This window comes from Empidonax traillii, unplaced genomic scaffold (genome assembly GCF_003031625.1).
Source record: "Empidonax traillii isolate 1590-97213 ecotype Southwest subspecies unplaced genomic scaffold, ASM303162v1 scaffold856:size409766, whole genome shotgun sequence".
Taxonomy (NCBI): domain Eukaryota; kingdom Metazoa; phylum Chordata; class Aves; order Passeriformes; family Tyrannidae; genus Empidonax; species Empidonax traillii.
In genome coordinates, this window is record NW_020956049.1 from 318,223 (window position 1) to 343,964 (window position 25,742).

At 42.7% G+C, this 25,742-nt stretch overlaps 2 protein-coding genes across 5 annotated transcripts; one reads left to right on the forward strand and one right to left on the reverse strand.

The window, feature by feature from the left end:
* Positions 1-1,278: 1,278 nt before the first annotated feature.
* Positions 1,279-19,396, reverse strand: MMUT (methylmalonyl-CoA mutase). Of its 2 annotated transcripts, XM_027902251.1 has the most exons (13): positions 19,341-19,396; positions 16,889-17,292; positions 15,848-16,215; positions 14,592-14,749; positions 13,338-13,509; positions 11,268-11,516; positions 10,884-10,995; positions 9,520-9,635; positions 8,859-8,974; positions 5,547-5,678; positions 3,180-3,327; positions 2,903-3,070; positions 1,568-1,696 (listed from the first exon to the last, which is right to left on the reverse strand). In XM_027902251.1, the coding sequence occupies exons 2-13, from the start codon at positions 17,265-17,267 to the stop codon at positions 1,568-1,570; spliced, it is 2,247 nt and encodes a 748-aa protein (XP_027758052.1). In that variant the 5' UTR covers positions 17,268-17,292; positions 19,341-19,396. The 2 variants fall into 2 exon arrangements, with proteins under 2 accessions (XP_027758051.1, XP_027758052.1); XM_027902250.1 differs by lacking the exon at positions 19,341-19,396 and having other exon boundaries at positions 1,279-1,696; positions 16,889-17,327.
* On the forward strand, positions 19,395-24,759 carry CENPQ (centromere protein Q). Of its 3 annotated transcripts, none has more exons than XM_027902253.1 (9): positions 19,395-19,502; positions 20,997-21,152; positions 21,850-21,907; positions 22,041-22,155; positions 22,427-22,495; positions 22,997-23,126; positions 23,362-23,481; positions 23,741-23,818; positions 24,449-24,759. In XM_027902253.1, the coding sequence occupies exons 2-9, from the start codon at positions 21,000-21,002 to the stop codon at positions 24,575-24,577; spliced, it is 852 nt and encodes a 283-aa protein (XP_027758054.1). In that variant the 5' UTR covers positions 19,395-19,502; positions 20,997-20,999; the 3' UTR covers positions 24,578-24,759. The 3 variants fall into 3 exon arrangements, with proteins under 3 accessions (XP_027758054.1, XP_027758053.1, XP_027758055.1); XM_027902252.1 differs by lacking the exon at positions 19,395-19,502 and adding an exon at positions 19,720-19,778 and having other exon boundaries at positions 20,996-21,152; XM_027902254.1 differs by lacking the exon at positions 19,395-19,502 and adding an exon at positions 19,720-19,778 and having other exon boundaries at positions 20,996-21,152; positions 21,853-21,907.
* The last annotated feature ends 983 nt before the right edge of the window (positions 24,760-25,742 follow it).

The following is a 25,742-nucleotide window of genomic DNA, read 5'->3' on the forward strand; positions in this document are numbered from 1 at the left end:
ACACCTTGATCTAATGGAACCTTCACCAAACCTTTGCATTTGGAACCTTCACCAAACCTCTGCATCTGGTGAAGGCAAGAAGAGTTAAGTCACAGGCAGATCTGGCCCAGATGTTAAACAACCTGAACAATAGTGAATGGACTCTGAGTTCTTGAAAACCTTTGCCACACTCAAGCCCTGATAATTAGCTCCATTTTGTAAACTAAAGGTTTAAAAGCTAAGGCCAAGTGTGGGATTACAAACAGGCTTAAAGACTTCTGTGGCTCTGAGAATTCCTGTTACATGTCTGGATTACAAAAGAACAAAGAAAATTAGGCAGGACATTCACTAAGGCACTAAGTAATTCCTAATTTAGGGGTTAGAAAACGATAAGGAAATCCCCTGACATCCTGCACTGGAAATGTGAGCTCTCATAAATATTCCACTAAAGTAGCTTTATTTGTAAGACTCTGTAAACCCCAAAGATCTGTATCCTGTTCATGTTTAAATACAACACTTTAAGAGCCAAATTTATTATTAACTGTTTATGTACTTAATTTCTAAAAATCCAATCCAGGTGTTTGTGTATCAAATATGGCTCAAATTTAGTTTTCGTTTTTCAGAGTCAGTAAGAAGCACATCCAAACTTCCCCAGCAGAAACTCTGAGTTTTAGGTGGTTTTATCTTATATATAGGACATTTAAAAGGCAGGGCTGCCCTTGACCAAAGAACCAGGAAAGCCAGTATAGCATGAGTATCAGGGGACTAGTTTTGGTGTTGGTTTTTTTTTTTTTAGTTTTGGGAAGTTAATTTATGGTCAAATTATAATTATATATATATATTCCATATATATAAAAATATAAACTAATGGTTTAGGTTGGAAGGGACTTTAAACCTCACCTCATTCCAACCCCCTGCCATGGGCAGGGACACCTTCCATTAGAACAGGTCGCTCCAAGTCCCATCCAGCCTGGCCTTGAACACTTCCAGGGATAGGGGCAGCCACAGTTTAACTCTCTTTAGAAACCTACAGGTAGATAAACCATAATTTTTGCATTTCATGGTTTAATAAGACACAATTCCTGTATGTGGCAGTAGCCCATGCAGGGGCAGCTGTGCTCCTGTGCTCTCCAGCACTGCCCTTCCCTGAGACGTCACCATTTCCCAAATCAAGGTGCTGCTGGACTCAGCCACATCTCCGCTGAACTTCAGTGATTTTGCCTGAAGAGTTCTGGGTCCACAGTGACTGCCAAAAAAAAGGCAAAACAAGTTCTCTGCATGCAAAAGAGACCAACCAAGGAGCTGCAATGATTAGTTTATTTATCAGTATATCTGGAAAAAAAGCCCCAAACACACTTACGTGAATTCCCTTCATTTCCTGAAGTCGCAGTTCTAGAGATAAAATTTTCTGGTGGGTACATATATAAATAATCCTCTAATAGAACAAAGCAGAGAGTTTACAACTTTCTTAGAAAGCACAAAACACCAGGCCAGGGGCAGTAGAAGCAGCTTGTGGCTGGTCATCCCTTGTGACGATCCCATTCCGTAGGCAATTGGTGTAAGGCTGCTGTGATGTGACATTCCAGAGTTACATGGATTGCTGCCTCTTCTCCAGGCACTTCTCAATATCATCCAACACTTGCACAGCTGCCTTCGGAATACGAGTCCCTGGACCAAACACATTGGCAACGCCCGCATCATACAGGAACTCGTAATCCTGTCCAAAAATAGATTTAAGATCTACAGTTAATGGTTCAACAGAAAATTGCTCATTAATTTAGAGCTGGTCCTGTATGCTGGGCCTGAGAAAGCAACAAATCCCAGTGAAAGCACAGTTTCAAGGACATGGGAAAAGTAGGGTAGTTAGGAGGTAAAAAAGAAATATAAAAAAAATACCCATAGGAAAGATTTTATTTCTTTAGAATCAGACTCACGTCAATCCTTGGCAAATTTTCAAAAGCCAACTCGTCATGACCCTGAATGACCTAATCTAAGTTTGATCTAACTTCTAATTTTGAAAATACTGCTGTAAACAAGGGCTTGGAACGGATGACTCCCAGTGGTCTCTTGCCATCTGAGTTAATTTAGTTTTTTGATTGTCCTGAAATAGCAAAAAGAGCTGGGAAGCAGTTCTGCATTCTCTTTTATATAAGGTATTCTGTACCTTTTTAAACCACAGGTTAGTAGCAGCCCTTTGAGAGGTACTGGACAGAACACAATTTGTCTGCCAGAAAAATAATACAAGTTTTGTTTGTTCAGTTTAAAAGTCTAATTCCTGAATGCTTTCCTAATTAGCTAACAAAGGGAGAAGTGTGGGAAAAGGGAATAACAGCAGATCTATGTGCAAAATCAATCTGGATCATTCTAGACAGAGGATAACCTTAAAGGTGATACAGCCAGGCAAACTGTGGATGAGCGAAGGAAAAATATAAGAGAAAAGCACAGATGTGACTGCAAGGGAATCCAACAAACTGTTCAACAGTTTGGGAGAAAAGAGAGGGAATGAGCCCTGATGATTGTGATGGTGAGGAGAGGTTGAACAGTGAACGAGATGTGTGATGGGACCTGCCAGGTGTCTTAGTCACCAGCTGTGGCTCCTCCCAAATTTATGGCTGGAAGCCATGAGGTCTCTCAGGACAGGAGCCAGCCTGTACCAGCGACATGCAAACTACTGGTGATGGGAAACAACAGAGCATAAAGAACATCTCCTCGAGGCTCATCTTTTCACAACACAGCTTAATATTCCATCCCACCAACATCGTAAATTAAACCAGGTGTAGAGAAAATCAGATTGGTTAGACCTGACAGTGAGTGCTCTGTGATCACTAAATCTGTAAATCCTGTAAATCCCCCTTAACATTACAAGACAGAGGAAACAGATAAAGCAGCTCTTGGCCTGGATGGGCAGAATGCTGCCCCGTACCTGAGGTGGGATGACACCTCCGCAGATGACCAGGATGTCTGGACGGTGGAGGGTGTTGAGCTCCTTGATGAGTTCAGGCACCAGGGTTTTGTGTCCTGCCGCCAGCGTGCTCACCCCCACACAGTGCACGTCGGCATCCACCGCCTGCTGCGCCACCTCCCGGGGGGTCTGTGTGGAGACAGGGAATGTGACAAGGAACAGCCCCGGCCTGGGTGCTGCACCGGCACCAGGGGGACAGTGGGTGCATTTGGAATACACTGGATTCAATCAGTCCTACCTGGAAGAGGGGCCCGATGTCCACGTCGAAGCCGATGTCTGCGAATCCCGTGGCGATGACTTTGGCCCCTCTGTCGTGGCCGTCCTGGCCCATCTTTGCCACGAGAATGCGAGGCCGGCGCCCCTCACGGTCCGTGAACTTGTTAACTCTGGTGGAAAACAGCTCTTGTATCAGTGCAAGTCACTGAGAAGCATTAGAAATATTTCCACACATGAAAAACGCACTGGCTGCAAGTGTAGCATAATTTCTGTACATCAGATAAGAAGATCTTCTAAGTCATGGCTTGGCTATATTTACTACCATATATAATTATGGTAGTAATACTATATATTACTAATATATAATTACTAACCACTATATTAATATCTATGTTATATAATCACTAACTCACTTCTTGTATTTATCAGCCTCACCAATAAAATGTTCTTTTAAAAAAAAAAAGAAACACTCCACTACTCTTCTGCTTTCTAACACACAAAATGCTGAGTTCTCTGAGGGTTTAATGAGCTGAATTACAGCAAACTAAACCACAATTTTTATATTTTGAGAATAATTATGTCTGATTACTTCACAAGAACTTGTACACAGCTTATAGAGACAGGTCCTGGATATCACACTGTGCATCCTCACCATTCCACTGGGCACAACACTGTCCAGAGAAGGATTACTGTATCCCAGATTTGGTGTACTTCTTGCCCCTCTTTTTTTGGATAGTAGCTGTTCATATTTCTCTTGTATTGAAGAGCCTCAGATATTATTCTTTCATCTAATTGCTCATTATTCGTGTACCACCAGGATCTGTCTGTGAGTGGGGCACTAAGATTACCCCTTCTTAGAAATAAAAGCTTTTGCGGTTCTGTTTGGTTTGGTGTGATTTTTTTGTGGGTTCGTTTTTTTTTTTTAAATATTCTACTGGACATCTTGAAAAGGAATTATGTCAAGACAGCCTGAGGAAGCAAACTGAACAGAGCTTCTGCTTGAGGGTGTACAGGAGTCAGGCCAGCCCAAGGACTGCTAAGAGTAACGGTGAAGAATGTACCTGAATTGATTTGTGACATCACCATTTTCTCTGTATTGTTTTCAGTTTTCACATTCTTGTTTTCTTACTTCCCCATCCACAGGCTCCTTCCTAACAAGAACACCTCCAAGCCTGCCAAGGCTAAAACTACGTGAGCCCCTGGAATTCTGGGCTTGGTTTACGTGCTGGGCAGTGTGAAATCACCCTTATGAAGGGCTGTGCCAACTGACACACAGCAAATCCAGTTTTGTCACCAGGTTTACTAAGTGGTACATATGACCTTGGACATGAAGGCAGGATGGTGGTGGAGTCACCATCCCTGGAAGTGTTCAAGAATCAACTGGATGTGGCTCTGAGTGCTCTGCTCTGGTTAACAAGGTGGTGATTGGTTGAAGGTTGGATTCTATGATCTTGGAGGTCTTTTCCAACTTAAATGATTCTGTGATTCTCTGTATAAAAGGGAGCTACACCTTGATTTTCAAGGATTTAGTTCAGTCCAGTTTCACATAAAAACCATAATTACAAATACCTAAATTTAAATATTTGAAATAAAAGAAGATATTCCCCAGCACAACCACTTTCAAGTCAATCTGAACACCGTCACTGTGAAGCCATCAAGTAATTCCCTTTCCAGACAGCCTGAACTCTTTAACATGTAAGCCCCAACACAGCAGGGACTAATGAGCATCGATTGGAATTACATCACCTCCCACTACAGCAATTCAGGCTCTTTACCCCTGAGGGTAGCAGTGAAGGCAGAAGCTGAGAAAAGGCACAAATAGGCAGCTGTTTTCACACGTACCACCATCTTCAGATGTTTTCTCCATCGGGATATGAGTAAGTGGAAGTTGTATGTGGATATCCAGACAGATTTCAGCCTGACAGTTTTAGTAAGAGTGAAATTGCAGGAACAATTATGGGTAGATCAAGATTTTGTACTATGAATTGCTGGAGATATTTCAGAGGTTACTATTACACAGCCTCCAAAAGAAGCAACCCAACGTACAGGGATTTCAGGCAAAGTTTTTCAGCTTCTCAATCCTATGGCTGCACAGGCTTTTGAACAAAATCCTCAAACCTTAACAACACCTTGGTGTTTGCAAGCAAATAAAAGTTCAAATAAGTTTTTACTATTGTCTTACTGCACTTAATTCTTGTCGTTCTCCTTCCTTGCACGAGAGTGCCTGTCATGCTTTGCAGGTGAATTGTTGCAGGTCATTGCTTTGATCTGCGGATGTCACTCAGGTTTGGGAAATGCTTTTTTTTTAGGGCACTGTGAGTGACACATTTACCTCCTGGATTAAATGTGAGGCTATTAAATGGCTGGCTACCTGGGAAGCAATTCTTACCTATTGATGGCATGCAGGATTTCATCACTCTCCCCGAATTCCTGGCGATAGGCTCCGCTCACCATCCGGTCACTGGCTTTGTGCTCCCCGAACACCTTCTTCATGGCATCTGTTATTTCTCCCACGGTGCACCTGAGGCATGGACACAAAGCAGGAATATTATCAGGAGGCTGAAAGGAAAACAGGACACAGACATCACTGACCCAGCTATTTCCCTTGCTGCAGGACAAATTCAATTACATTCCTTTCCCTTTTGGTGCAGCAACTCTGAAGATGTGACTCACCCCACTGTCACCCACTAAAGTAACATGCAAAGGCAATTTTAAGAAGTCCTGTATTGCTGATGTGAGAACTGATTTACAAGTGGTAAGGCAATGGGGATCACTGCATGGCAAAATATTTCAGAAAATTAAATCAGATTTTCTGAACAGGGATTTTTGGGAGGCTCAGACTGTAGGATCTTGCATTTGGACTCAAACTAAAACACCAAATATAAATCAAGAGGAGGCAAAACCATGAAGAACACACAGAAAAGACTGACACCTAACATTTTAACTGGAATATGCTTGCCTTTCCCTTATTATTTTATTTTAGTGTTTATTATTCTTCTCCTCTACTCCTGATACAGCTCCCTTATCCACTAAGATGCAGAAGAATCTGGGAAATTTATTTGCACACAAGTTACAAGTTTTGTTTGCTACAGGACACACTGTGCACATTTGAAATAATGACACACTTTACTGCTGCAACACAAGTGAGAGAAGCAAACCAGGCTGTGCTGTCTTCTTGTACAAACATGAGAAATAACAGCCTCTGTCCTAAAGTAATTAAGAACCTCGTGCTGAATACAACTTGCTGCAAACTTTGTCAAAGCAAAGAAATAAAAATACCGCTCTTACAAAACACATGTGCTTAGATAGAGAGACCAGACCAACCAACCAACCAACTCAGCTACTGCCTAAGCACATTTCAAACCTCTGGAATTCTCATTTTCTCCTGCATTTGTTCCCAACAACCACCTGAAAGGAGGTAGCAGCCAACTTGAAGTTGGCCCTTTCTAAAAGAGAGGTAAAACCTCTGCAACCCTTTAAATCTAAAGTGCTTAAGTAATATCAGTTTTGGTTTTCAGCTACTCACAAATGCTCTCCTACTGTTTACCAATAAACTTATAAACTTTCTTTTTAAATCTCTGTCACATATGCAACCACAATGGAATAGCTCTCTCTGCAGGCAGGAATTCTTTTCTTAACAGTGAGATTTTTTATCAGTCCATAGCCCTTAAAAATGTCTGGTGGCTGAGGCAATATATTTGTATATAAACTGTTTATGTCTTACTTACTGCTGACCAACTGTGCTGGATCAGAGCCCTCCACTGCCCAGAGATTCCCTGTGCTTCCTCAAAAGTAGGTGATTTCCCAACAAAAGGAGCTTGGCTCTTGGCTAAGCTTTGGGTCAATGTGATTAAAGACATTCACAACTGTGATCAGAAAAGATATTGTTCATTTGTGTGTCCTGCAGGGCACAGGATCTGTTTCCTTTGGCAACTTATGCTGTGATTTATCCCAGTGGTTCACAACAGGCTGTGCTGCCCAAATGCCAACTCGAAGAAGCTCAATGACCACAACGTGCCTGTCAGAACTGTCAGCTCCTGTCTGCTCAGCCTCACGCTCCTGCCTGTGCATTTCAGCAGGAATGAGAGGCAGCAGTGTGAAATCAGGGGACAGAGTACCACGAGAGAACAGGCTGGGCAGACAAAAGGGCAGCACAACATGATACAATGCACTCCTGCCTTCTTTTTCCATCACTGGGAGCTGGCACAGCCGGAACTGGAGGCTGGAGAGGGACAGAAAAACAGCAACACAGATGGAGGTGAGAAAGAACTGCTCCCATTCCCTGTCACCTCAGATCTGCCTTGTTACTTTGGCCAGAGTAACAAAATTACTTTTCTACTTGTGTTTGTCAGCGCTGAAATCTCCTTATTAGTCCATGGAGTCTCATCACTGAAAATTCTGTGCTACTTATTTTATCCCAAGTGAATTAGATGACATCATGATCAAAATCCATCGTTTTCCATTCAGCAGGAAAGAGGCACCTGTCTCTATCTTGCTGGTGACACTGGCCCATTTATCTACCGTTTGGGAAGGGTGAATGTGCTTCACTTGAGCAGCTTTTCCCACGTTGCCCCCAACAGAAAGGCTTCCCATAAGTGTTCCCAGAGCTCACAATCCCCCTTCAGACCCTCTGTACCAGATGCCAGGACAGTTTCTTTCTTGGTAACATCCCATTTATAGTTTTGGGGCAGAATTAAGTTTTGTGTTTGCATCTTGCAAAGTGGATCTACAGTCCATTAATGCCTTTATAATTAAAAAAGACACGGTCACCAAGGAGAGGAACTGTGAGTTAATTGGCCAGTTTTGGTACAGAAGATATGACTCCCTGTAAATCCAACACAACCCTCCTGTGTGACCTTCAGAGTTTCACAGACAGATACAGACATGCTGCTGGAGGTTCCTGACAAGCTCTGTGTGGTAGAAAGTGTATTCAAAATACAGCTGTTATGTGTTCAAAGAAAGAATTTGAGATATCACAGTAAAAAGAGGCCAGCACTCCAACAAAGAGTGAATTTGGTTTGCTCATTTTTGGGGCATTGAGTTAATTAAGGAACAGACAGACAGGATCTGTTCTAGAGACTGATGCTGACCTTGAAACAGGAAAGAAAACAGCCTCAAAAGCACCTTGGGTGAAAAAAGTGACTGTTCCACTGGACTCTGAGGATGCCTCACTACATCACTCAAGAGCATCTTTGACATCTTTGCCTGACTAAGCAAACTGATTTCTCCTTCAGTCAAAAATTGTTTTCACACCAATCTGTGGTGCAAGGAAAGATGAAGCAACAGAGCATGATGAGATTGTGAATATCCATTTTCACATCTCAGATTCTTCTTAAGCTCCTTGACCCATGAACCAGCAGGGTGTCAGAGAAACCCAGTTACATCCTGAAACTGGAAAGACTATGAGTTGTAAAAAGCACAGTGTGTATGAACAATCTCAGTTCATATGAGATTCTTCATATCATTCTGCATTGTTCCTTGTGAGAAATTAAAGCATGGCCTTAAGAGGCTGTAAAATGTAAAATGTAAAATGGTCTATTTGACAGCGTGAAACTGCAGCCACCCTTTACTTCCACCTCTGAAGAAAAAACTCCAAAACATCTCGAAACACCGGTCTCACTGACTCCACACCCAAAAACAGTGAAAAGGTGAAAATGAGCCACTGATTTTCAAGCAGCAGTTGCTTGTTCACCCCCAGTACCTGGCACGTGCTGCTTCCACTGCAAGACCAAGGAGGTTCCCTTCCCCAGTGGCAGCACATTTTGTCAGAGCATCCAGGCACTGCTGGGCTGCTGCACTATCTCTGGTGGCCTTCACCTACAGTGCAGAGGAAAGATGTTGGGTTAAAACAAACTGCTAAGTGAAATGGGAAGTTGAGTGTGTAAGACTGTTTGACTTCAAATATTAATTCTGGAGGCATGGAATTGTCAATACACACTATATAGGTCAATAAGATTAGAAGGAAAAAAGGCATCTCAGACCTTAAAATGTGTACAAGTCCATAACATAACTCTAAGCCAGTTTTATCTACATTTTTACTAGTTATGAAAGTGGATATTGATTTCTGGTTCCATAACCCTGTCCCTCAGTAGCTCTTGACAAGCTGCACCGAACAGTCTGAGTGACGAAGTAATGCTACCTGTTTTTAGAGCAAAACATTGCATAGCCGTTTTCTATCTTATTTTCAGGACATGTAAAGCTCCCAATTTTTAAAGGTTAGATATATTTTCACAAGACTACCTGAAATACAGTGAAGAAAATCAAATCAATGTAACAAAAACATTTTTGTCTGTATTCTAATACTTTACTCAAGTTCTATCTGCAATTACAAGAAGTTCCCTTTTTAAAAAGGTTGTTCCCACCTTGTTGATCTTCTCAATCTGCTTGGCACGGACTGCAGTGTTATCAATGGCCAGAACTTCCACTGTCTCCTCTTTCTCCAGCTGATGCTTGTTTACTCCAACAATTACTTCAGACCCTATTTCCAATGCAAACACCAGAAACTCAGAACACATTTGCAAACTACTGTGAAAGGACACAGCATCAACAGCACGAGAAGTTTTTGAGCATTACAACGCTTTATAACTATATACATTTCAAACGTGTAAAATTTTCTCTTATAGAAAGGATTTAAGTTTGTATTTTCCAGATTTTATGATGAGAGGTGATTAAATGCATGAACGTTCAAGTCAGGGAACACTGAGCCAGAAAAAAAGGTATGAAATAGAACAATATTTATCTTACAAACTGATGTAATAATGAGCCCCTAATATACACTGGCCATTTGCTATTTTTAAGCCTACAGAATTAAGCAGAAGTGCTGGTCTCCTGCACTCCTCTGCATTTACTTTTCTGACTTATCAAATGAAGTGAAGTTCCTACCTAAAACTATTCCATGTGAATAAAAATGGAGTGGAAAACTGTATTTTAGCTTTCAGCCAGTATAGACTTATCAATCATTTTTATTTGCAGTGCCTGATAACATTAATATACTCTTTGAAGCAACATCAAGTAATTCACCCTGGGAGAGAAAACACAGAACTTTACTGATTATTCTTTATTGGTCTTAATTAAGACCTGCTTCAAATTTATCCTCCATACAAAGAAGTTCATGTAACTTCTTTCATGTATGAGAGTACTGTTTTCTGTTACTGGACTGCTACTGGAATGCAGATTACAAAAAGTGGAATAGAGTTATAAAGACGTGCAAAAATATCTCTGCATATATATGCACTATATTTGTACACATTCACATACATGTCTATTTATCACAAATAAAGAGCTGTCTCATCCTCTGCACTGCATTTTTTCTGGTCTTCAGGAATAACGGGTCCTCCAATAAACCCAGGAATTTGGCCAGCTGCATTCCATACTGCCATCTGGTGGCATTCCTGCTTTTAAATTCAGGAATCACAGATAAAAGCTCCTGTCAGAAATTAATCTATTAACTACTGAAGGCTCCAAATATCCCTTTAAAATGGTCTTTCTAGTGCCTTGTCTGATCTAATCTTCAATATGTCAAGCAAGGCTTTTCACACTGGTGCTGTATTTCATAAATCTCTTTCCAGAAGCTTTCACTGGCATAAAACTATCACCATTCATTTTACCACTCACAATCTGTTACTCTTAAACTAAGATGACAAAAAAACAATCAAAACGCGTGTAAAAACGTTTATACAAAGGTTTCTAGTGGCAGTTTTCCCTACTTTCATCTCCCTGCTCCTACCAGAGTCAATCCTGGCTTGTCTCCGGGCTGCACACTCTTCAATACGAAGTTTGGGAATCCCCTCAGCAACGGCTTTGGCCATTCCACCCATTTCTTCTATCTCCTCAATAAGCTGAGAAATGAAGAGGATTGAGAAAGCGAGCAGTAAAAAGGTCTAAAAAAATGAGCTCTGTACTTGTACTGCCATCCAAATTTTTATTATGCCTACCTGTCCAGTCCCGTGCTCTAAACTGTATTTTGTAAAGTTCACAAAGGAATCACTGAAGCATAAGTGTAAAATAATTCCTCGTTTAGAAGTTACCAACTTTATCAAACGGTCCCTTAAAATATACTTCTCAAAACTCCATCCCTAAAATTTTCCCAGGAAAGGTTATGCAAACTGACCTTTAAGGCAGCTTCGTAGACGTCGTTGGTGAGGCACTCCATGAGGTAAGATCCCCCCCAGGGATCTGCCACTTTGGGAATTCCTGATTCCTCCTGGATTATGATCTGCGTGTTCCTGGCAATGCGAGCACTTTTCACTGTGGGCAAACCCAAGGCTTCATCAAAGGAGTTTGTGTGCAAGGACTGCGTTCCCCCAAACACCGCAGCCATGGCCTCGATCGTGGTGCGGATAACGTTGTTAAAGGGATCCTGGAAGGGAAAGGACAGCTCTGGAACTCAGAGGTTCTGCCTGGTTGGTCACACACACACATTACTGCAAGGAAATGGATGTAAGACTCCCCACTGAAACACTGGAATCAGAACACAAGCTGAGAAAACCCCAGTCAATAACAGGCATCAAATCCAACAGATTTATCACTTGTCAGTATCTTAACACAGAAATTAATCCAGAAAGAAAGACAACATTATCAGTGTGTGAGTAAACTGGTAGTGGTAACAAATCAAAGCCTAACTTATATTTAGTGGTGCTTAGAAGGCCTTAATGAATCCAAGTTGGAGAGGATGGAACAGGTAGGCCTGATGTCCTCCATCCTCAGAATCTAGAATTCTTGGAGCAGTGAACAGCACGTGTGTCAGACAGGTATAATTTTCATTAATGACAACATTACATAAAGGTAGAAATTACAATTGCAACCTGCTGGTGCTACAAAACTGAAAGATAGGTATAGAAATAGAGTCACTATTACAGAATATAATCTCAGTCTTTAGGTCAAAATTTTTATCTGCTCTTCTCAGACACCCGGACGCTTGAGTTGTACGTATGTGTCCTCACAGTTCAAGAGGTGGTCTCCATGTTCTGAGATGGAGTGAAGACACACACACTGCAGCTGCCTGTCCTTTTTGATGTGATTATTGAGGGAATTCATTGATAGGTCAAGACTGCACACCTAATTCTTGAAGGGTTTTGGTGAGATGAATGTATACAAAAAAATTTAGAGCCACCAATGTGGCCTTGAACCACAAGCTCCGTGAGTTACATTATTCTCCATAAAGAACTGGAATTGGTATCACTGTTTTACAGAACATGGTAATTCTGCCTATACTGGAGCATTTCTGGTTCAAGTATTCCATGTAAAGAATTACAGAAAAATGGGATTTGGATAAGCAAGAATGTAAAACCTAATTTACAAGTAGGTACATATCTAAAGGCAGGTCAAAGGAAAATATATTTGCCCCCTGAAACCTACTGGAGTAATCACTGGGCACTGAGAATTTACATTAAGACAACAGCAATGCTTAGACATCAAAAAAGGGGTTATGATCCAGGCAGAAAATTATTTACACTGGAGACTTGAAGATGGCTAAATATTAACTAATGAATATTGATATTAATATTTGTGTACCTACAGAATACTTTTAATTGGAGGACCCATAAAGGCCACTGCTCAGAAAACTCCACTGTTTTAGTTGTACTGTGTTGTTCCAATGTAAGTAAAAATTACATTTACTTTGACCAAAAACCAAGAATAAAACCAAGGCACAGAAGTCAAATAACAAGGGTTGCAATCACAACCTAAAAATAACTCCTATTGCCTGACTTTGATTGACCTCACTTGGGAAACTATATGCACTCCAATGATTTATTTTCTTTCTGTAATGCAACAGAACAGGAAGAACAGAGAGTGCACCCAGTTTCTAAAGAACAGATGAGCTGTAACCATTCCTTCCCTCTTCAACAGTTGTCATCAGGGGCACGAGTGACTTCCTTGGCTCCTCAAATGCACTCTAAAGCCAGTGATCCTGAGAAAAAAGTGCCTCTACTTCCTCACTCAGCTGCACTTTGAAAGGGTATCTTACAGGACAAATCCCAGAGGGGGCTTCGTGCTCCGAGTCCTGAATTAATATAAAAATGTATCCAATGCTTGTGTATGAATCTGTCAAACTCAGAGTGGGACAGGTGTCCTCCTTCAGGAAGCTGCACCCTAGTGAGTAACACCAGCAGCCCCCTTTTAGATCCACACCATGAGAACATATTTAAGTGAGGAAGGTGATGACAGTCACATTTCTAACCTGCTCAGTGAGTGACCAGCCCGAAGTCTGACAATGAGCTCTCAGCAAAAGAGATTTGGGATCCTTGGGCTTAAACATTTTCTCAATCAAGTGAGCCCAGAGCCGCCTCCCAGCTCTCAGCTTGGCTATTTCCATGTAGAAGTTCATCCCAATTCCCCAGAAGAAGGAGAGCCTGCAATAAGAGCACAGGAACAGGATAAAACATGAAACCATTCTAATAATTTTGTTTCAGTGAAGGATAAATCCCACGGCAAGGTCTCTGATTAATGTATTTTTGCAGATGATGGGAATGTTCCTGGACACTGATGCCAGCTGCAACATTTCTGTCAATAAAGTGACTTAACCTCCAAACAGGGTGACTGCAAGCAAACTGCCACTGCCAAAGGCCCCTGGAACTGCTATACTGTCCTCAGGAACTGTTTTTTGGGGGAGCTCTCAGTCAAGCAGTCTTCCAGCAAGGCCCTAATATAGGCAGTGACAGTGTAGTGCCATCTACCAGTGCAGTTACACTCACAAACTCTTACAATATGAAGGCATTACATATTACAAGCATGCTTTCATCCTTTACCTGATGATTTTAATCAAAATCCAAATCAGTTTCATACAGGACAGCACACTGGGGAACAGACTGATCAATGTCCTTTTGCTTATTTACAGCTTTTATGATCTATACATGTAAACATGCACAGTTCACACCCGTAAAAGTCATTATACTAAAGATGCACTTTTTTAACAGTGAATGAGCTATGGAAACAATTTGCCAGAATCCCCATCACTTGGAAGTCTGAAAATAAGGCTGTATCTTATTCTACGTGATCCACTTGGATCTTGCCACAGATGTTGGGGATGGGTTAATTAATTTGATTCCTACAGCCTGAATGTGCAACAGGCTCCATGCACCACACCTTCTCTTTTTTAAACTCCCTGTATAGTTAGGGAATCTGTAAATAAACAAGACCACTGAAACTATAATTCTTGCCTAGTTTGGCAGTAACTATACAAAAAATACAATATTCTGCTTAAAGTTAAATTAAAATTGACCTTGGCAATGCTTGTGCACGAGCTTTATTCAGTTCATCAGCATAGGTGTTGGACAAAATCTATTTTCCTATAACTGAAATCATGCAACAAAACCAAAACCAAACCTATTTGCAATGTGAGCACTGCCAATATTGCAATACAGAATTCCATATTAAACTCTCTAGCGGATTTACCAAAAAGTGAGTTTTATACTTGCAAATTTCTTGAGCTCACCTTGGTGCAAATTCATCAATGGTGAGGCCAGCTTTAAGCCCAGTTCTGCAGTACTCCAAGCCATCTGCTATGGTATAAGCTAATTCCAGAATGGTGTCAGCTCCTGCCTCTTGCATGTGGTACCCACTGATGGAAATGGAATTGAATTTTGGCATATGCTGCAAAAAAAAAAAGAGACAACAGGGTATAACAGCAAGGGTGGAGGGGATTGGATAATTGTTCTATCAACATTCACAAATAATCCATTCATAGAACCACAGAATGGTTGGGTTAGAAGGGACCTTAAAGCTCATCCAGTTCCAACCTCCCTGCCATGGGCAGGGACACCTTCCATTATCACAGGTTGCTCCAACCTGGACTTGAACACTTCCAGGGATGGGGCAGCCACAGCTTCTCTGAGCAACATGTGCCAGGGTCTCACCATCCTCACAGGGAAGAATTTCTTCCTAGTATCTAACCTGAATCTCTCATCTTTTGGTTTAAAACTGTTCCCTATCGCTACCTGCCTGTGTAAAAAGTTCGCTCAGTCTTTTTTATAAGCCCCCTTAGACACTGAAAGGCTGCAATGAGGCTTCTCCTTGGAGCTTTCTCTGCTCCAGGCTGAACAGCCTGTCTCCATGGCAGAAGTGTTCCAGCCCACTCTGTGCTCTCCCTGTTGACTGCAAATATAATCCATCCCTATGAAATGGTGTTTGCAGATCTTTCCTTCATGTGGTTTCACCTTTTTGCACTATTCGTTGTGCCTGTACCATCACTCACCATGCTAGGTACTGTTCTCCATTACAGGCTGTGTGCCACCTCTCCAATGAAAATGCAACTAAGAAAACAACGGGGAGCACTGAACTTCCAATCAGCAGTTCCAGACTTCACTCCTTTCATTACTTTCTCACGCTTAATCTTGCAGCAGAAGCGCTTCAAGATTCAAGACCTCCTTGCTCCTGCAAATAATGCTTAACTAATGTGGCTTCTTACTTCCTCTGCAAAGAACAGCCTGAATGTTCCTCATCTCCAAGCTTCTTGCATCCTTTCAGGCTTAGGCTCACCTTAATCTGACTTTGATTTGAAGTGACTTAAAAAACCTTTGAATTTACGTTGTAAGTGATTTGGGTTCTTAACTTCTCCTGCCAGCCCTTCCCACAACCACACTATTCTGCACTATGACAGGTATTCCCATCTTCTGCTTTGTTCTCCAAAGTGCCTCATAAATAGTTAACCTGACATAATAACAGAAGTAAGTACATTTAAACTAGGAATACCTTTGAGGTGTACTGGAAGATGTCAGCAATGATCCTCATCGATGGCTCTGGGGGGAATATGTACGTATTGCGGACCATGAACTCCTTCAGGATGTCATTTTGGATTGTCCCTGTCAGCTTGGCCTGGGGCACTCCCTGCTCCTCTCCAGTCACAATGAATGTTGCCAACACGGGAATCACTGCCCCGTTCATCGTCATGGAAACGGACATTTTCTCCAAAGGAATCCCATCAAAAAGGATTTTGGTGTCTTCCACTGTGTCAATGGCAACTCCAGCCATCCCAACGTCTCCTCGAACTCGCGGATTGTCTGAGTCATACCCACGGTGGGTGGCTAAATCAAAAGCAACAGACAATCCCTGCTGGCCAGCTACAGGAAAGAGAAACAAAAAAAACCATGACACCAAAAGATGTAGAAATCCCCAAACAACTCCTCAACACTCATAGAGATCTGGTTTGGGTTAGAAGGGACCTTAAAGATCATCTAGTTCCAACACCCCTGCCACTGGCAGAGACACCTGCAAAGGACAATATTCTGAAGAAATATTGGGAAAACTGTTCTCAAATAAGGAAAATCCCCATATTTTGTATTTAGTAATATGGTATGACTGATACTATTTATAGGTATTTATGATTTCATTCAGGAGATGAGATGGAAACCTAAAATGTCAGAATGCACTAACACCAGAAGTTAAGTTACATATTTCAACATTTTTTTTCTACTACAATCTTCTCTCATGGTCTCAAAACAAGTGTGAAGTGCTCCATGATCTCTGCTGGTTGGACTCTGGGATGGAGCCAAATTATGTCTATCTATGTGTTAAGGTGCAATAACTAAAAATAGAGTTTAACACATTTCTTTTCCAGAGCAAAATGAAGGCAGTTCCAATTTCCCAGTAATAAAGAAATACAGTGCCACTGGGAAGATCTCATCAGAAACCCAAACTCATAAGTCAGAACAATCACATTTGCCAAGTAACTCACCAAATTCATGTTCCCCACTGCTTCAAAGCAATGTTTTTTTCCCAAACCAGCTGCCCTACCTTTTATGTTGTCCTTGTAGAACTTGTTGCTCTCCTCCACTGTGCTGAATCCAGCATATTGTCGGATTGTCCATGGCCTGTAGGTGTACATGGTGGGATAGGGCCCCCGGGTGAAAGGTTTCATCCCCGGCAGCTCCTCAGGGAAGCCCTCGGTGTCCCTCTTGGAGTACAGCGGCTTGATGTCGATCCCCTCTGGGGTGTGCCAGATTAAATCCTTGGGGTTCTTGCCTTTCAGCTGCTTTTCAGCCAGGGCAGCCCACTCTGGGTGCAAGGGCTGCTTGTGCAGGGAACGCCACGTGCTCCGGACGGCTGGAACCTGTGCTGGGGGCGTGAGGCGGCACGGCCGCAGCCGCAGGACGGTGGCCCTGGCCCTCAGCATGGCTGAGCTGTCAGCCTGGGGCGAGCTGGACGAAATAAACACACACACACACACACACATACCTGCATTATCATTTTCCTCCAGCCAAGGAAACATTCCCAAACCCATCTAAATCCACATCGGAAATGTGTAACTTATTCAGTCCCTCAGCAGCACCATCGTTAATCAGTCACTGAAAAGCCGGTGTGAGGCGTGAAGATGCCGTGCCCAGCTACCCTCTGACCTTCCCATCTCCCTCACCTACGGATTTCTAAATGGCAAAGAGGGATGCTCTTCCAGGGATGGGGCAGCCAAGGCTTCTCTGGGAAACCCGCACCAGGGCCTCACCACCCTCACAGGGAAGGTTTTCTTCCTAAAATCCAACATCAAGGAGGCACTCTGCAGGAAGTGGACTGTCAGAAAATTGCTGATATATAACAAACTTTGGAAAAGGTGGCTTAGGCTGGATGTTAACCAGAGATACACTGAGGAAAAAAGGAGAAAAAGATGTGAGGACACAGGGGTAATGCAAGAGCTGCAGAGCTCAGCCCACCACACGTGGTATGGAAGACAACTTTAACTCTCTCTGTGAGGGTGGTGAGGCCCTGGCACAGGTTGCCCAGAGAAGCTGTGGTTGCTTTATCCCTGGAAATGTTCAAAGCTGGATGGGGCTTGGAGCAGCCTGGTGTAGTGGAAGGCATCCCAGCCCATGGTAGGGGGTTGGAATGAGATCATCTTTAACGTCCCTTCCAACCCAAACCATCCTGTGATTCTGTAAGCTCAGTAACTCCTGAAAGCTCCTTTGCTGCTGCTCTCCATACCCCATCCCTGCCTTCTTTCTGAAGCCACAGCCTTCACAGCTTGGCTCCAAGGGCCACTCACCTCCTCTCTGCCTCACTGCCTTCTCAACTCCAGGAAAATCACACTTCCCTGACAACTGTTAAGATCACTGAAGGACTTTGTCTACTATGCCAAACTGTATAAAGAAGCTACAACCACAGAAGCCCACCCTGTTCAAATATGCCTCCTGAAATTAGGAAACTGGACTGTGAGTTAAGCCACCTGAACTTGAGATAAGATAAAGGTGGTACTACTGCCCAGTTATCTCAGGTCTAAGGAGAAGTAAACAAGGCTGGGGGAGAGGAATGTATCCACAAGGAAAGTCAACTCAGCAGCTGTGCCGAAAATCAGCCCTGGCTGGGTCTGGCAGCGGGCAACCTTAGACCCCAGACTCATTTCTGAGCCCTTCCACCATATTATCCACAGTGTTGCAACAGATCCAGAGTGCTGCAAAAGACTGTAAAACTCCCCCCTGCAGGGGAAGTGCTTGGGCACCCCATGTACCTTTTGTAATTTATATTAATTTCTATTAATCCATTGATGGGACTCTGTGTTTTGTGGAACCCCCACCACTAAGAAGGCAGGGGCAAAAGGACTACAGGACACCTTCTGGATATCTGTCTACTCTTTGCCACTCTCTTTCTCTCTCTGTCCCCCTCACATTTACTGTTAAATAAAATCCGTACTACTGACTTCGTCGCGTCTGCATTTTAACTGGGGTAGAGGCATCTCTCTGACAATCGCAATAATCTGATCACAACAACCCGCTCCAGGAGCTCCACGCCTCTCCCGTCCCAAGGAGCCCAGAGCTGGGCACAGCATTCCAGATGTGCCTCCCCAGGGCTGAGCAGAGGGGCAGGATCCCCTCCCGGACCTGCTGGCAGTGCTGTCACTAACATACCCCGGGATTGTTCCTCCCCAGGCGCAGGACGCTGCAACGCCCCTCGCTGAGCTTCAGACAGTTCTCTGCCCGTCTCTCCATCGCCAGCCCCTCGCCCCGAGGGAGCCCCAAAGCCGCCCTGTCCCCAAAGCCCCTCAGCGCCCACAGCCGGGGGATGACCGGGCGGCCCCCGCCCGCCCACAAACACGCCCCCTCGGCCGCCAATGGGGACGCGGGGCCGGGACGGGGACTGGGACAGGGGATCGGGACAAGGACAGGGACCGGGACAGGGGCTCCGGGCAGGGATATGGACAGGGATAAGGTTAGGAATGGGAACAGGGACAGACACACACACAGAGCCCACTCCCCGTTACCTCTCCCGGCCCCTCCGTCAGCGGGCCGACCCCGCGCACGCGCGGCGGGCGGGAACGTCAGTGCGCGCGCGCGCGGGGAGCGCGGTTTATTTTGTAACGTCCCGGCGGGCTGAGGCGGGAGCGTTGAGGAGGAGGAAGAGGTGGCAGAGCCCGGTCGGGCCGGTGAGGCTCGGGAGGGGATGAACCGGGAGGAGGGGAAGGTTTTTGTGGAGGTGTTACCCGAGGGGTTATCCGGCAGCGGCGGGAGAGCGGGTGTTTTGGGGTATGGAGGGGTATGGGTGGGGAGGACTACAACTCCCAGCTTGCATTGCGCTCGGTGGGCGAGTAGACTGAGCGGCGTCGGGGAGCGATGCTTGCCGGGAGTTGTAGTCCCGCGTCGTCTCTCGCGCCCTGCGAAAGCTGGTAGTTCTGGAGGGGAAAGACAGCGCTTACTTACCTAATTTAGGGTTTATGTACCTTTTATAGGGCTTCCTTACCCGGTTAAGGCATTATTTACCTCTTATAGGGCTTATTAACATGGCTTGCTTACCTGGCGCGGCGCTTATTTATCTGGTGTAAGACTCGGTTACCTGGTGTCAATCGCAACACTCCCCCGGCGAGCCGTGACAAGACCTCTGAGTGAGGGGAAAATGGCCCGAGGGGATGAAAGAAAAACTGAATATATAGAGAGAAGAGAAGGGTGATGGGTTGTTTTGGCTGCTCCCTTCTGTTTCTGTAGTAAGTAAGAAAAGAAACTATAGGTTTAAATGGCAGCAAAGACTGTTGTGATTAGGGGCTAAGGTAAGCAGGTCTGGTAACTGGATGACTGCTTAGCTGCATTGGAAAGATAAAATCACAATGATTTGGGTTGGAAGAAACCTTAAGGACCATCCAGTCCCACTCCCCTGCCATGAGCAGGGGCACCTTCCACTATCCCAGATTGCTTCAAGCCCTGTCCAACCTGGCCTTGAACAATTCTAGGGATGGAGCAGCCACAGCTTCTCTGGGCAACCTGTGCCAGGGCCTCACCTCCCTTTCAGGGAAGTTTTTTCCTAATATCTCATCTAAACGTGCTCTCTGTCAGTTTAAAGCCATTCCCCCTTGTCGTGTCCCTTCAGACCCTTGTGCTAAGTCCCTCTCCAGCTCTCTTAGAGCCCCTTTAGGCACTGGAAGGGGCTCTAAGTTCTCCCCAGAGCCTTCTCCAGGTGAACACCCCCCGTTCTCCCAGCCTGTCTCCACAGCAGAGGTGCTCCAGCCCTCAGGGCATCTCCATGGCATCCCCTGGACTTGTTCCAGCAGCTCCACAGCCTTCTTATTTTGGGGGCCCCAGAGCTGGACACAGTGTTGCAGGTAGGGTCTTTTGAGAGCAGAAAATATTCTACTGATGGAAATCTTTATAAGAACAAATTAGGCTTTTCTCAGGTCAGTTCTGTTTCTTTGCCTTTGCTGCTCTTTGACATACCTGTCATGCTGCCTTTTGACTTTAGAAGCAGATGCGAAACAAGTAAAAGTTTGTTGAAAAGGCAAATGGGGCTGCTTTTTTAGGAGTGCTGTTCTTAGGTAAATATACAAGATTTAGGGTTTAAATTGACAAATATGCAAACATTTGTTCTCATTTAGGATCGCAATTGCTAGATTTTAATTTTGTCTTTTCTTCCTGTTCAGGTTGGTTTACAGATAATGAAACCCCACCACACACCTTCCACTAAAATGGGGGAGACCCCTGGTGGGAGATCAGCAAAAAACCCTTTTAAGTCTCAAAACAAACTGAGGCCTTCCAGCAAAAAAAAAGGAACAGATGGAGAAGGAAGAAAACAAGGTCAAAAAAGACAGGTATTCATTATTTTGGATCAAAGTAGAAAAGTAACCAAAGGGGCTGGGAAAAAGAGGTATTTTTGCCCATTTTTTAAACTGGAATTTATACGGAACAATTAAGTAACTAAATGTAACTTGAGGAAATGCCCAGTGTGAACAGCTCTTTTGAGCAGCCTTGACTGCTTCCTGGTTTCCAGAATTCCTAGCTGGGTGCTACTGTGCCTGTCACAAGTAGAGGGAAGCGTTGCCTGATCACGAGCAAAAAGGCAAGCTGACTGTGCAGTTGTGAAGAGCTGCTGAACAGCATCTGATTGAGCAGAGTGATTGGGTCAGGGTTCATTCAGCTCAGTTTATTCACCTTTGGAAAACATTCTCTGCTTGTCTCAGGACTCGATTCTTCAACAAGCGTTCTTGCCCAGCCACTGAACTTACAAACAGCACGACCTCGAGATGTGGCTGAACAGCCAAACATCCTGTGCACTTATTTCATGATCTCGTTCTTGGAATGGGAGGAATTGGGAAGAGTGAATTTTTGTTTCCTTAGCCTGTTTGACATGAATTACTGTTGCACAATTCAAAAGAGGTGGTTTTTTAGCGGTCAGTGTCAAAGGACACTGTCAGACAGTAACACAGTGGGTTGATAGTAGTAGATAGATGATTGCACAGCAGAGGATGTTTCAAAATTGCCACATTTGCTGTAAATTTTTCTCTTCAGCAGATCACTCAGACAGTAAAAAGGACAGTTAAGGAGCAGAGGGACTATTCTCCTGTAGGTAGGATCTTGTTCTTTCCTCTTAAATCTGAGCTGTTACACCTTTGACTCCCCTGTGACTGAAATGAGTCACAAAACTGTCTGTCCAGGTTTGACAAATCATATATTTTCCTTTTCTTCCTTTGCTTTAACAGGAGAAAACGGTTCTTCCAAAAAGCTGAAGCTTTCCAGTGCTGCAATAGAATCTTGGCAGACTCTCTCAGAGAGCAGTAGACAATTTCTGGAAACTGTAGTGGATTCAGCAGTACTGTAAGTGTCAAATATCCTGGTGGTTCTTCTTTGTTTCCACAAGGATTAATGTAAAAATTTTAGTATAGCTTGAACTGAAAATGCTTTGGAGTTTTTTTTTGGGCAATATGTCTGGCTGTCTGTATTTTTTCCAGTATAACATAACACAACACTTTCTATCTGAAATTGGAAATTTTTACCTGGAGAAGTTCTGACAGTGTGGACTTCATGTGATGTGTTCTCTGTGCTTGCAGGCTTTGTGATGGGAATTCTGCCTTTGTTTTCTTTCCAGATCTGTTTTGTGCCAACAGAGGAAAGAAAAAGATGATGTTCAGAAGCACCTCAATGTATTGAAAAAAAGGTAAGAAATTATAAATTAAAAGAAAAGAGGGAGAGATTTCTTTTACCCAGTTGTTTTGCACCATGCTTTGAGGGCAGGCTAAACTCTCCCTCTGACAATAAGCTATATATCATGCTTCATAAAAACACTTCCAGGCTTTACTAAAATGATTATTGTTTATAAGCAGTTAAAATGCTGATTTTAGAACTTAGTTTTACTTTAAAAAGCAGAAGGGTCAGGGAATGTGCAGGCCAATGGGATAGAAACCACACAAGGTCAGTGTGGTAACAAAGGTGAGAATGGTGGGATTTCTTGTTCCTGGTTCCTTCCTTAGGTTGGTATCTATTCTACATGATTTTGGAAAACAATTCAAGACAGATTTTCTTCCTATCTGGAGCCTTTTACTTCACTGGCAGCAATTGGGCTAAACTGAGTTTAGTTTTTCCCCAGAGAAGTCATTAAGCACTTCTAGTTTTGCAAAGAACTCCAAACAAGTCATACTTTCCTTTTTCTACACTTAAGGGTGCTGAGAGTTTTCAAGACTTTAAGAGTGCCTCCAGGGAAGCTGGACAGCCTGAAGAATATCCCAAGCCTTCAAATGGCAGAGAGACAAATGCTTGAGGCAAATGAAGAATCTCTGGCACAACTGCAGGTATGAAAGGCAAGGAAGGGAAGGAATTACCTTACCAAGCTCCTGCTGCTCAGTGCGTTGTAGCCCTTTAGTAGAGAGAGAGCTGACTGTGCCTGTGCTCTTGTGGAGGAGTGTCCACTGCTCATCATCACCCACCTTTGCTGCACAGCAGTGTCTCTGGATGGATGGTTCTGTACAAAAGGCTCCCCATCTTTAAAGGAAATTTTATTCTGGTTTTGTGTCTGTTTTATTTTAGGAAGAACTAACTGAAGCTCAGCGATCAGCAGAGAACATTGAGGACACTGTGCAGCAACTGCAGAGCAAAATCCAGCTGCTCAAGAACCAGTTAGAGGAAGATGAAAAAGAGGCCAGGAAGGTATTTCCACTAAGTAGTTCTGTATTCTAACCTATAGGAATGGGTTAACTTCCAGAGCTCTCCTAAACAAGCTGCTTCTCAGGGAATGTCATTTAAGGAAGGCCTTGTTTGCTTTTGGGAATGATTCTTTTCAATTTTGCCAACGTTTTTGGAAAGTTTAGTTTTCAGAAGTTGGATAATAACAGCTAGGTTATTTCACTACTTGGGAGACTGATATTTGGGGTTTTTTTGAATTATTTTTTTCCTTTTCCTTTACTAGGTATTCCAGGAAAATGGCAGTGGAGCACTCCACCTTCCAGAACTCCCCAAGCACAGTTTTCAGGCACCCACTTTGCAGGTGAGTGTGGAATATATAATATATTTATATACATATATATAACTGTTACACATATATGTTTACATATATATAGATGTATAACGCTTTGGTTATGAGAAGGAAGGCAACAGAATGTGCTTTTATCACAACTTCTGTCAGAAGAGGCAATTCTGAAAATTCAGAAAAAATGAATAGTTTTTCTTTTTCCTTTTTTTTTTTTTCTTGTTTCTTTTCATTGGGAACTATATACTTATGTTTTAAAAACAGAACAAAACCCTGGAAACTCTCTCCATCTGTGAAAGTGTTCAAGGCCAGGTTGGATGGGACCTGAGCAACCTGGTCTAGTGAAAGGTGTCCCTGTCATTGGCAGGGGGGTTAGAACTGGATAATCTTTAAGCTCTCTTCCAACCTAAATCATTCTCTGATTTAAAGGATCACTTGTCTCTTCCTAGAAAAACCTGTGGTCCTAGGGAACCTATAATCATACCTGAAATATATGTATGACTGTTGGAGGGAAGACTTAATCTTTGTTTTTTTGAATTTTTCTTCATTTTATTTTGGCTATAGCTGGGCTGCATGAAAGGGGAATTCCTGTTGCACTTGACAAAAGCTGTTTTTTAATTTGTTGTCTATCATTCTTTCCTTCTTTAGGAAGAAATTTTGAAGACAAAGAATCAGAAAGGTCTTTTAAAGGATATGAACACTATTCAGCAGTCAGCTGACTTGAAGAACTTGTTAACCCTCATTGAAAAGACCTATGAGAAGGTGGACTTGCTTTGAGAAGATGAAACGTGTGGAGTCTCCTTTGAAGGAGATAATGTCAACCAGCACTGTGTGTTCATGTAGAGATGCTGAGCATGGAAACTTCTCTTTCTAATGGCTTTGCTGTTGTGACTGCTGAATTTCTGTTAAAACATTTTCTGTGAATATTGGTGTATAAATCTGTAGATAGATTCTGGGACTCAAGCGGTTTATGTCATCTATCAAGGATTTTTTTGGGTTTTGACTTGTGACAACTTCTATTGTTGATATATCCTGTCTTAGGAGAAGGGAGGGAAATGGATCCTGGGTTATTTGGGCATTTTAATAGAATTTTTATAGAATTAAGCAACTATTCTATTTGCTCTTCTATATCTACATCTGTAGACCACTGAAGGCAGGTTAAATCCTCTTTAAACCTGAAACACCTAGTAAAAATATGATTATCTAATACTTAGTTGTAAATCCCCTCTTCAATTTTCTTTTTTTTTTTTTTTTTTTTTTTTTTTTTTTTTTTTTTTTTTTTTTTTTTTTTTTTTTTTTTTTTTTTTTTTTTTTTTTTTTTTTTTTTTTTTTTTTTTTTTTTTTTTTTTTTTTTTTTTTTTGTAAAATCCTGTCCATGGCAGAAAATTGAATAATTTTTATCAAATGTACAGGGTTTTTTTACACTTTCATGTTCACTGCTTAAAAATAACCTCATCTGATTTATCCAGGTTCTTGGGGAAACTACCTGAGGACATCATAGAGCAAAGCTCTGATCTCAGTTGTGTACTCCCCTGGTATTTTATTAACTGTCAAATACCTTTTGGCTTCAGAGGATGAAAATGAAATAAAAACAAAATCTCTTTTCCAATGCATAATTATTTAGAAATATTTCTCAAATTTTTGATCACTTGACAAGGGGAGCATTTACTGACTTTACCCAAAAGTACTTTAATCCAGACCATGGGTTAATGATTTTCCTGCATGCCAGCATCCTAATTTTTGCTTTGTTTCATTAAGGGTGTTTTACTTGTGAGCAAATCCCTCTGTGGGTTTTGAAGTGCCTGAACCACATGGGTACATTTTCCTTTTTTTTTAATACTTTCAAAAGAAAGTGTGGAAAAGGGCAGTGAGTAGGAGTCAGCTACAACTTCCACACAAGGAGAGCTGAAATAGCAGTTATTGAAGAAGGAGCTTCTGCATT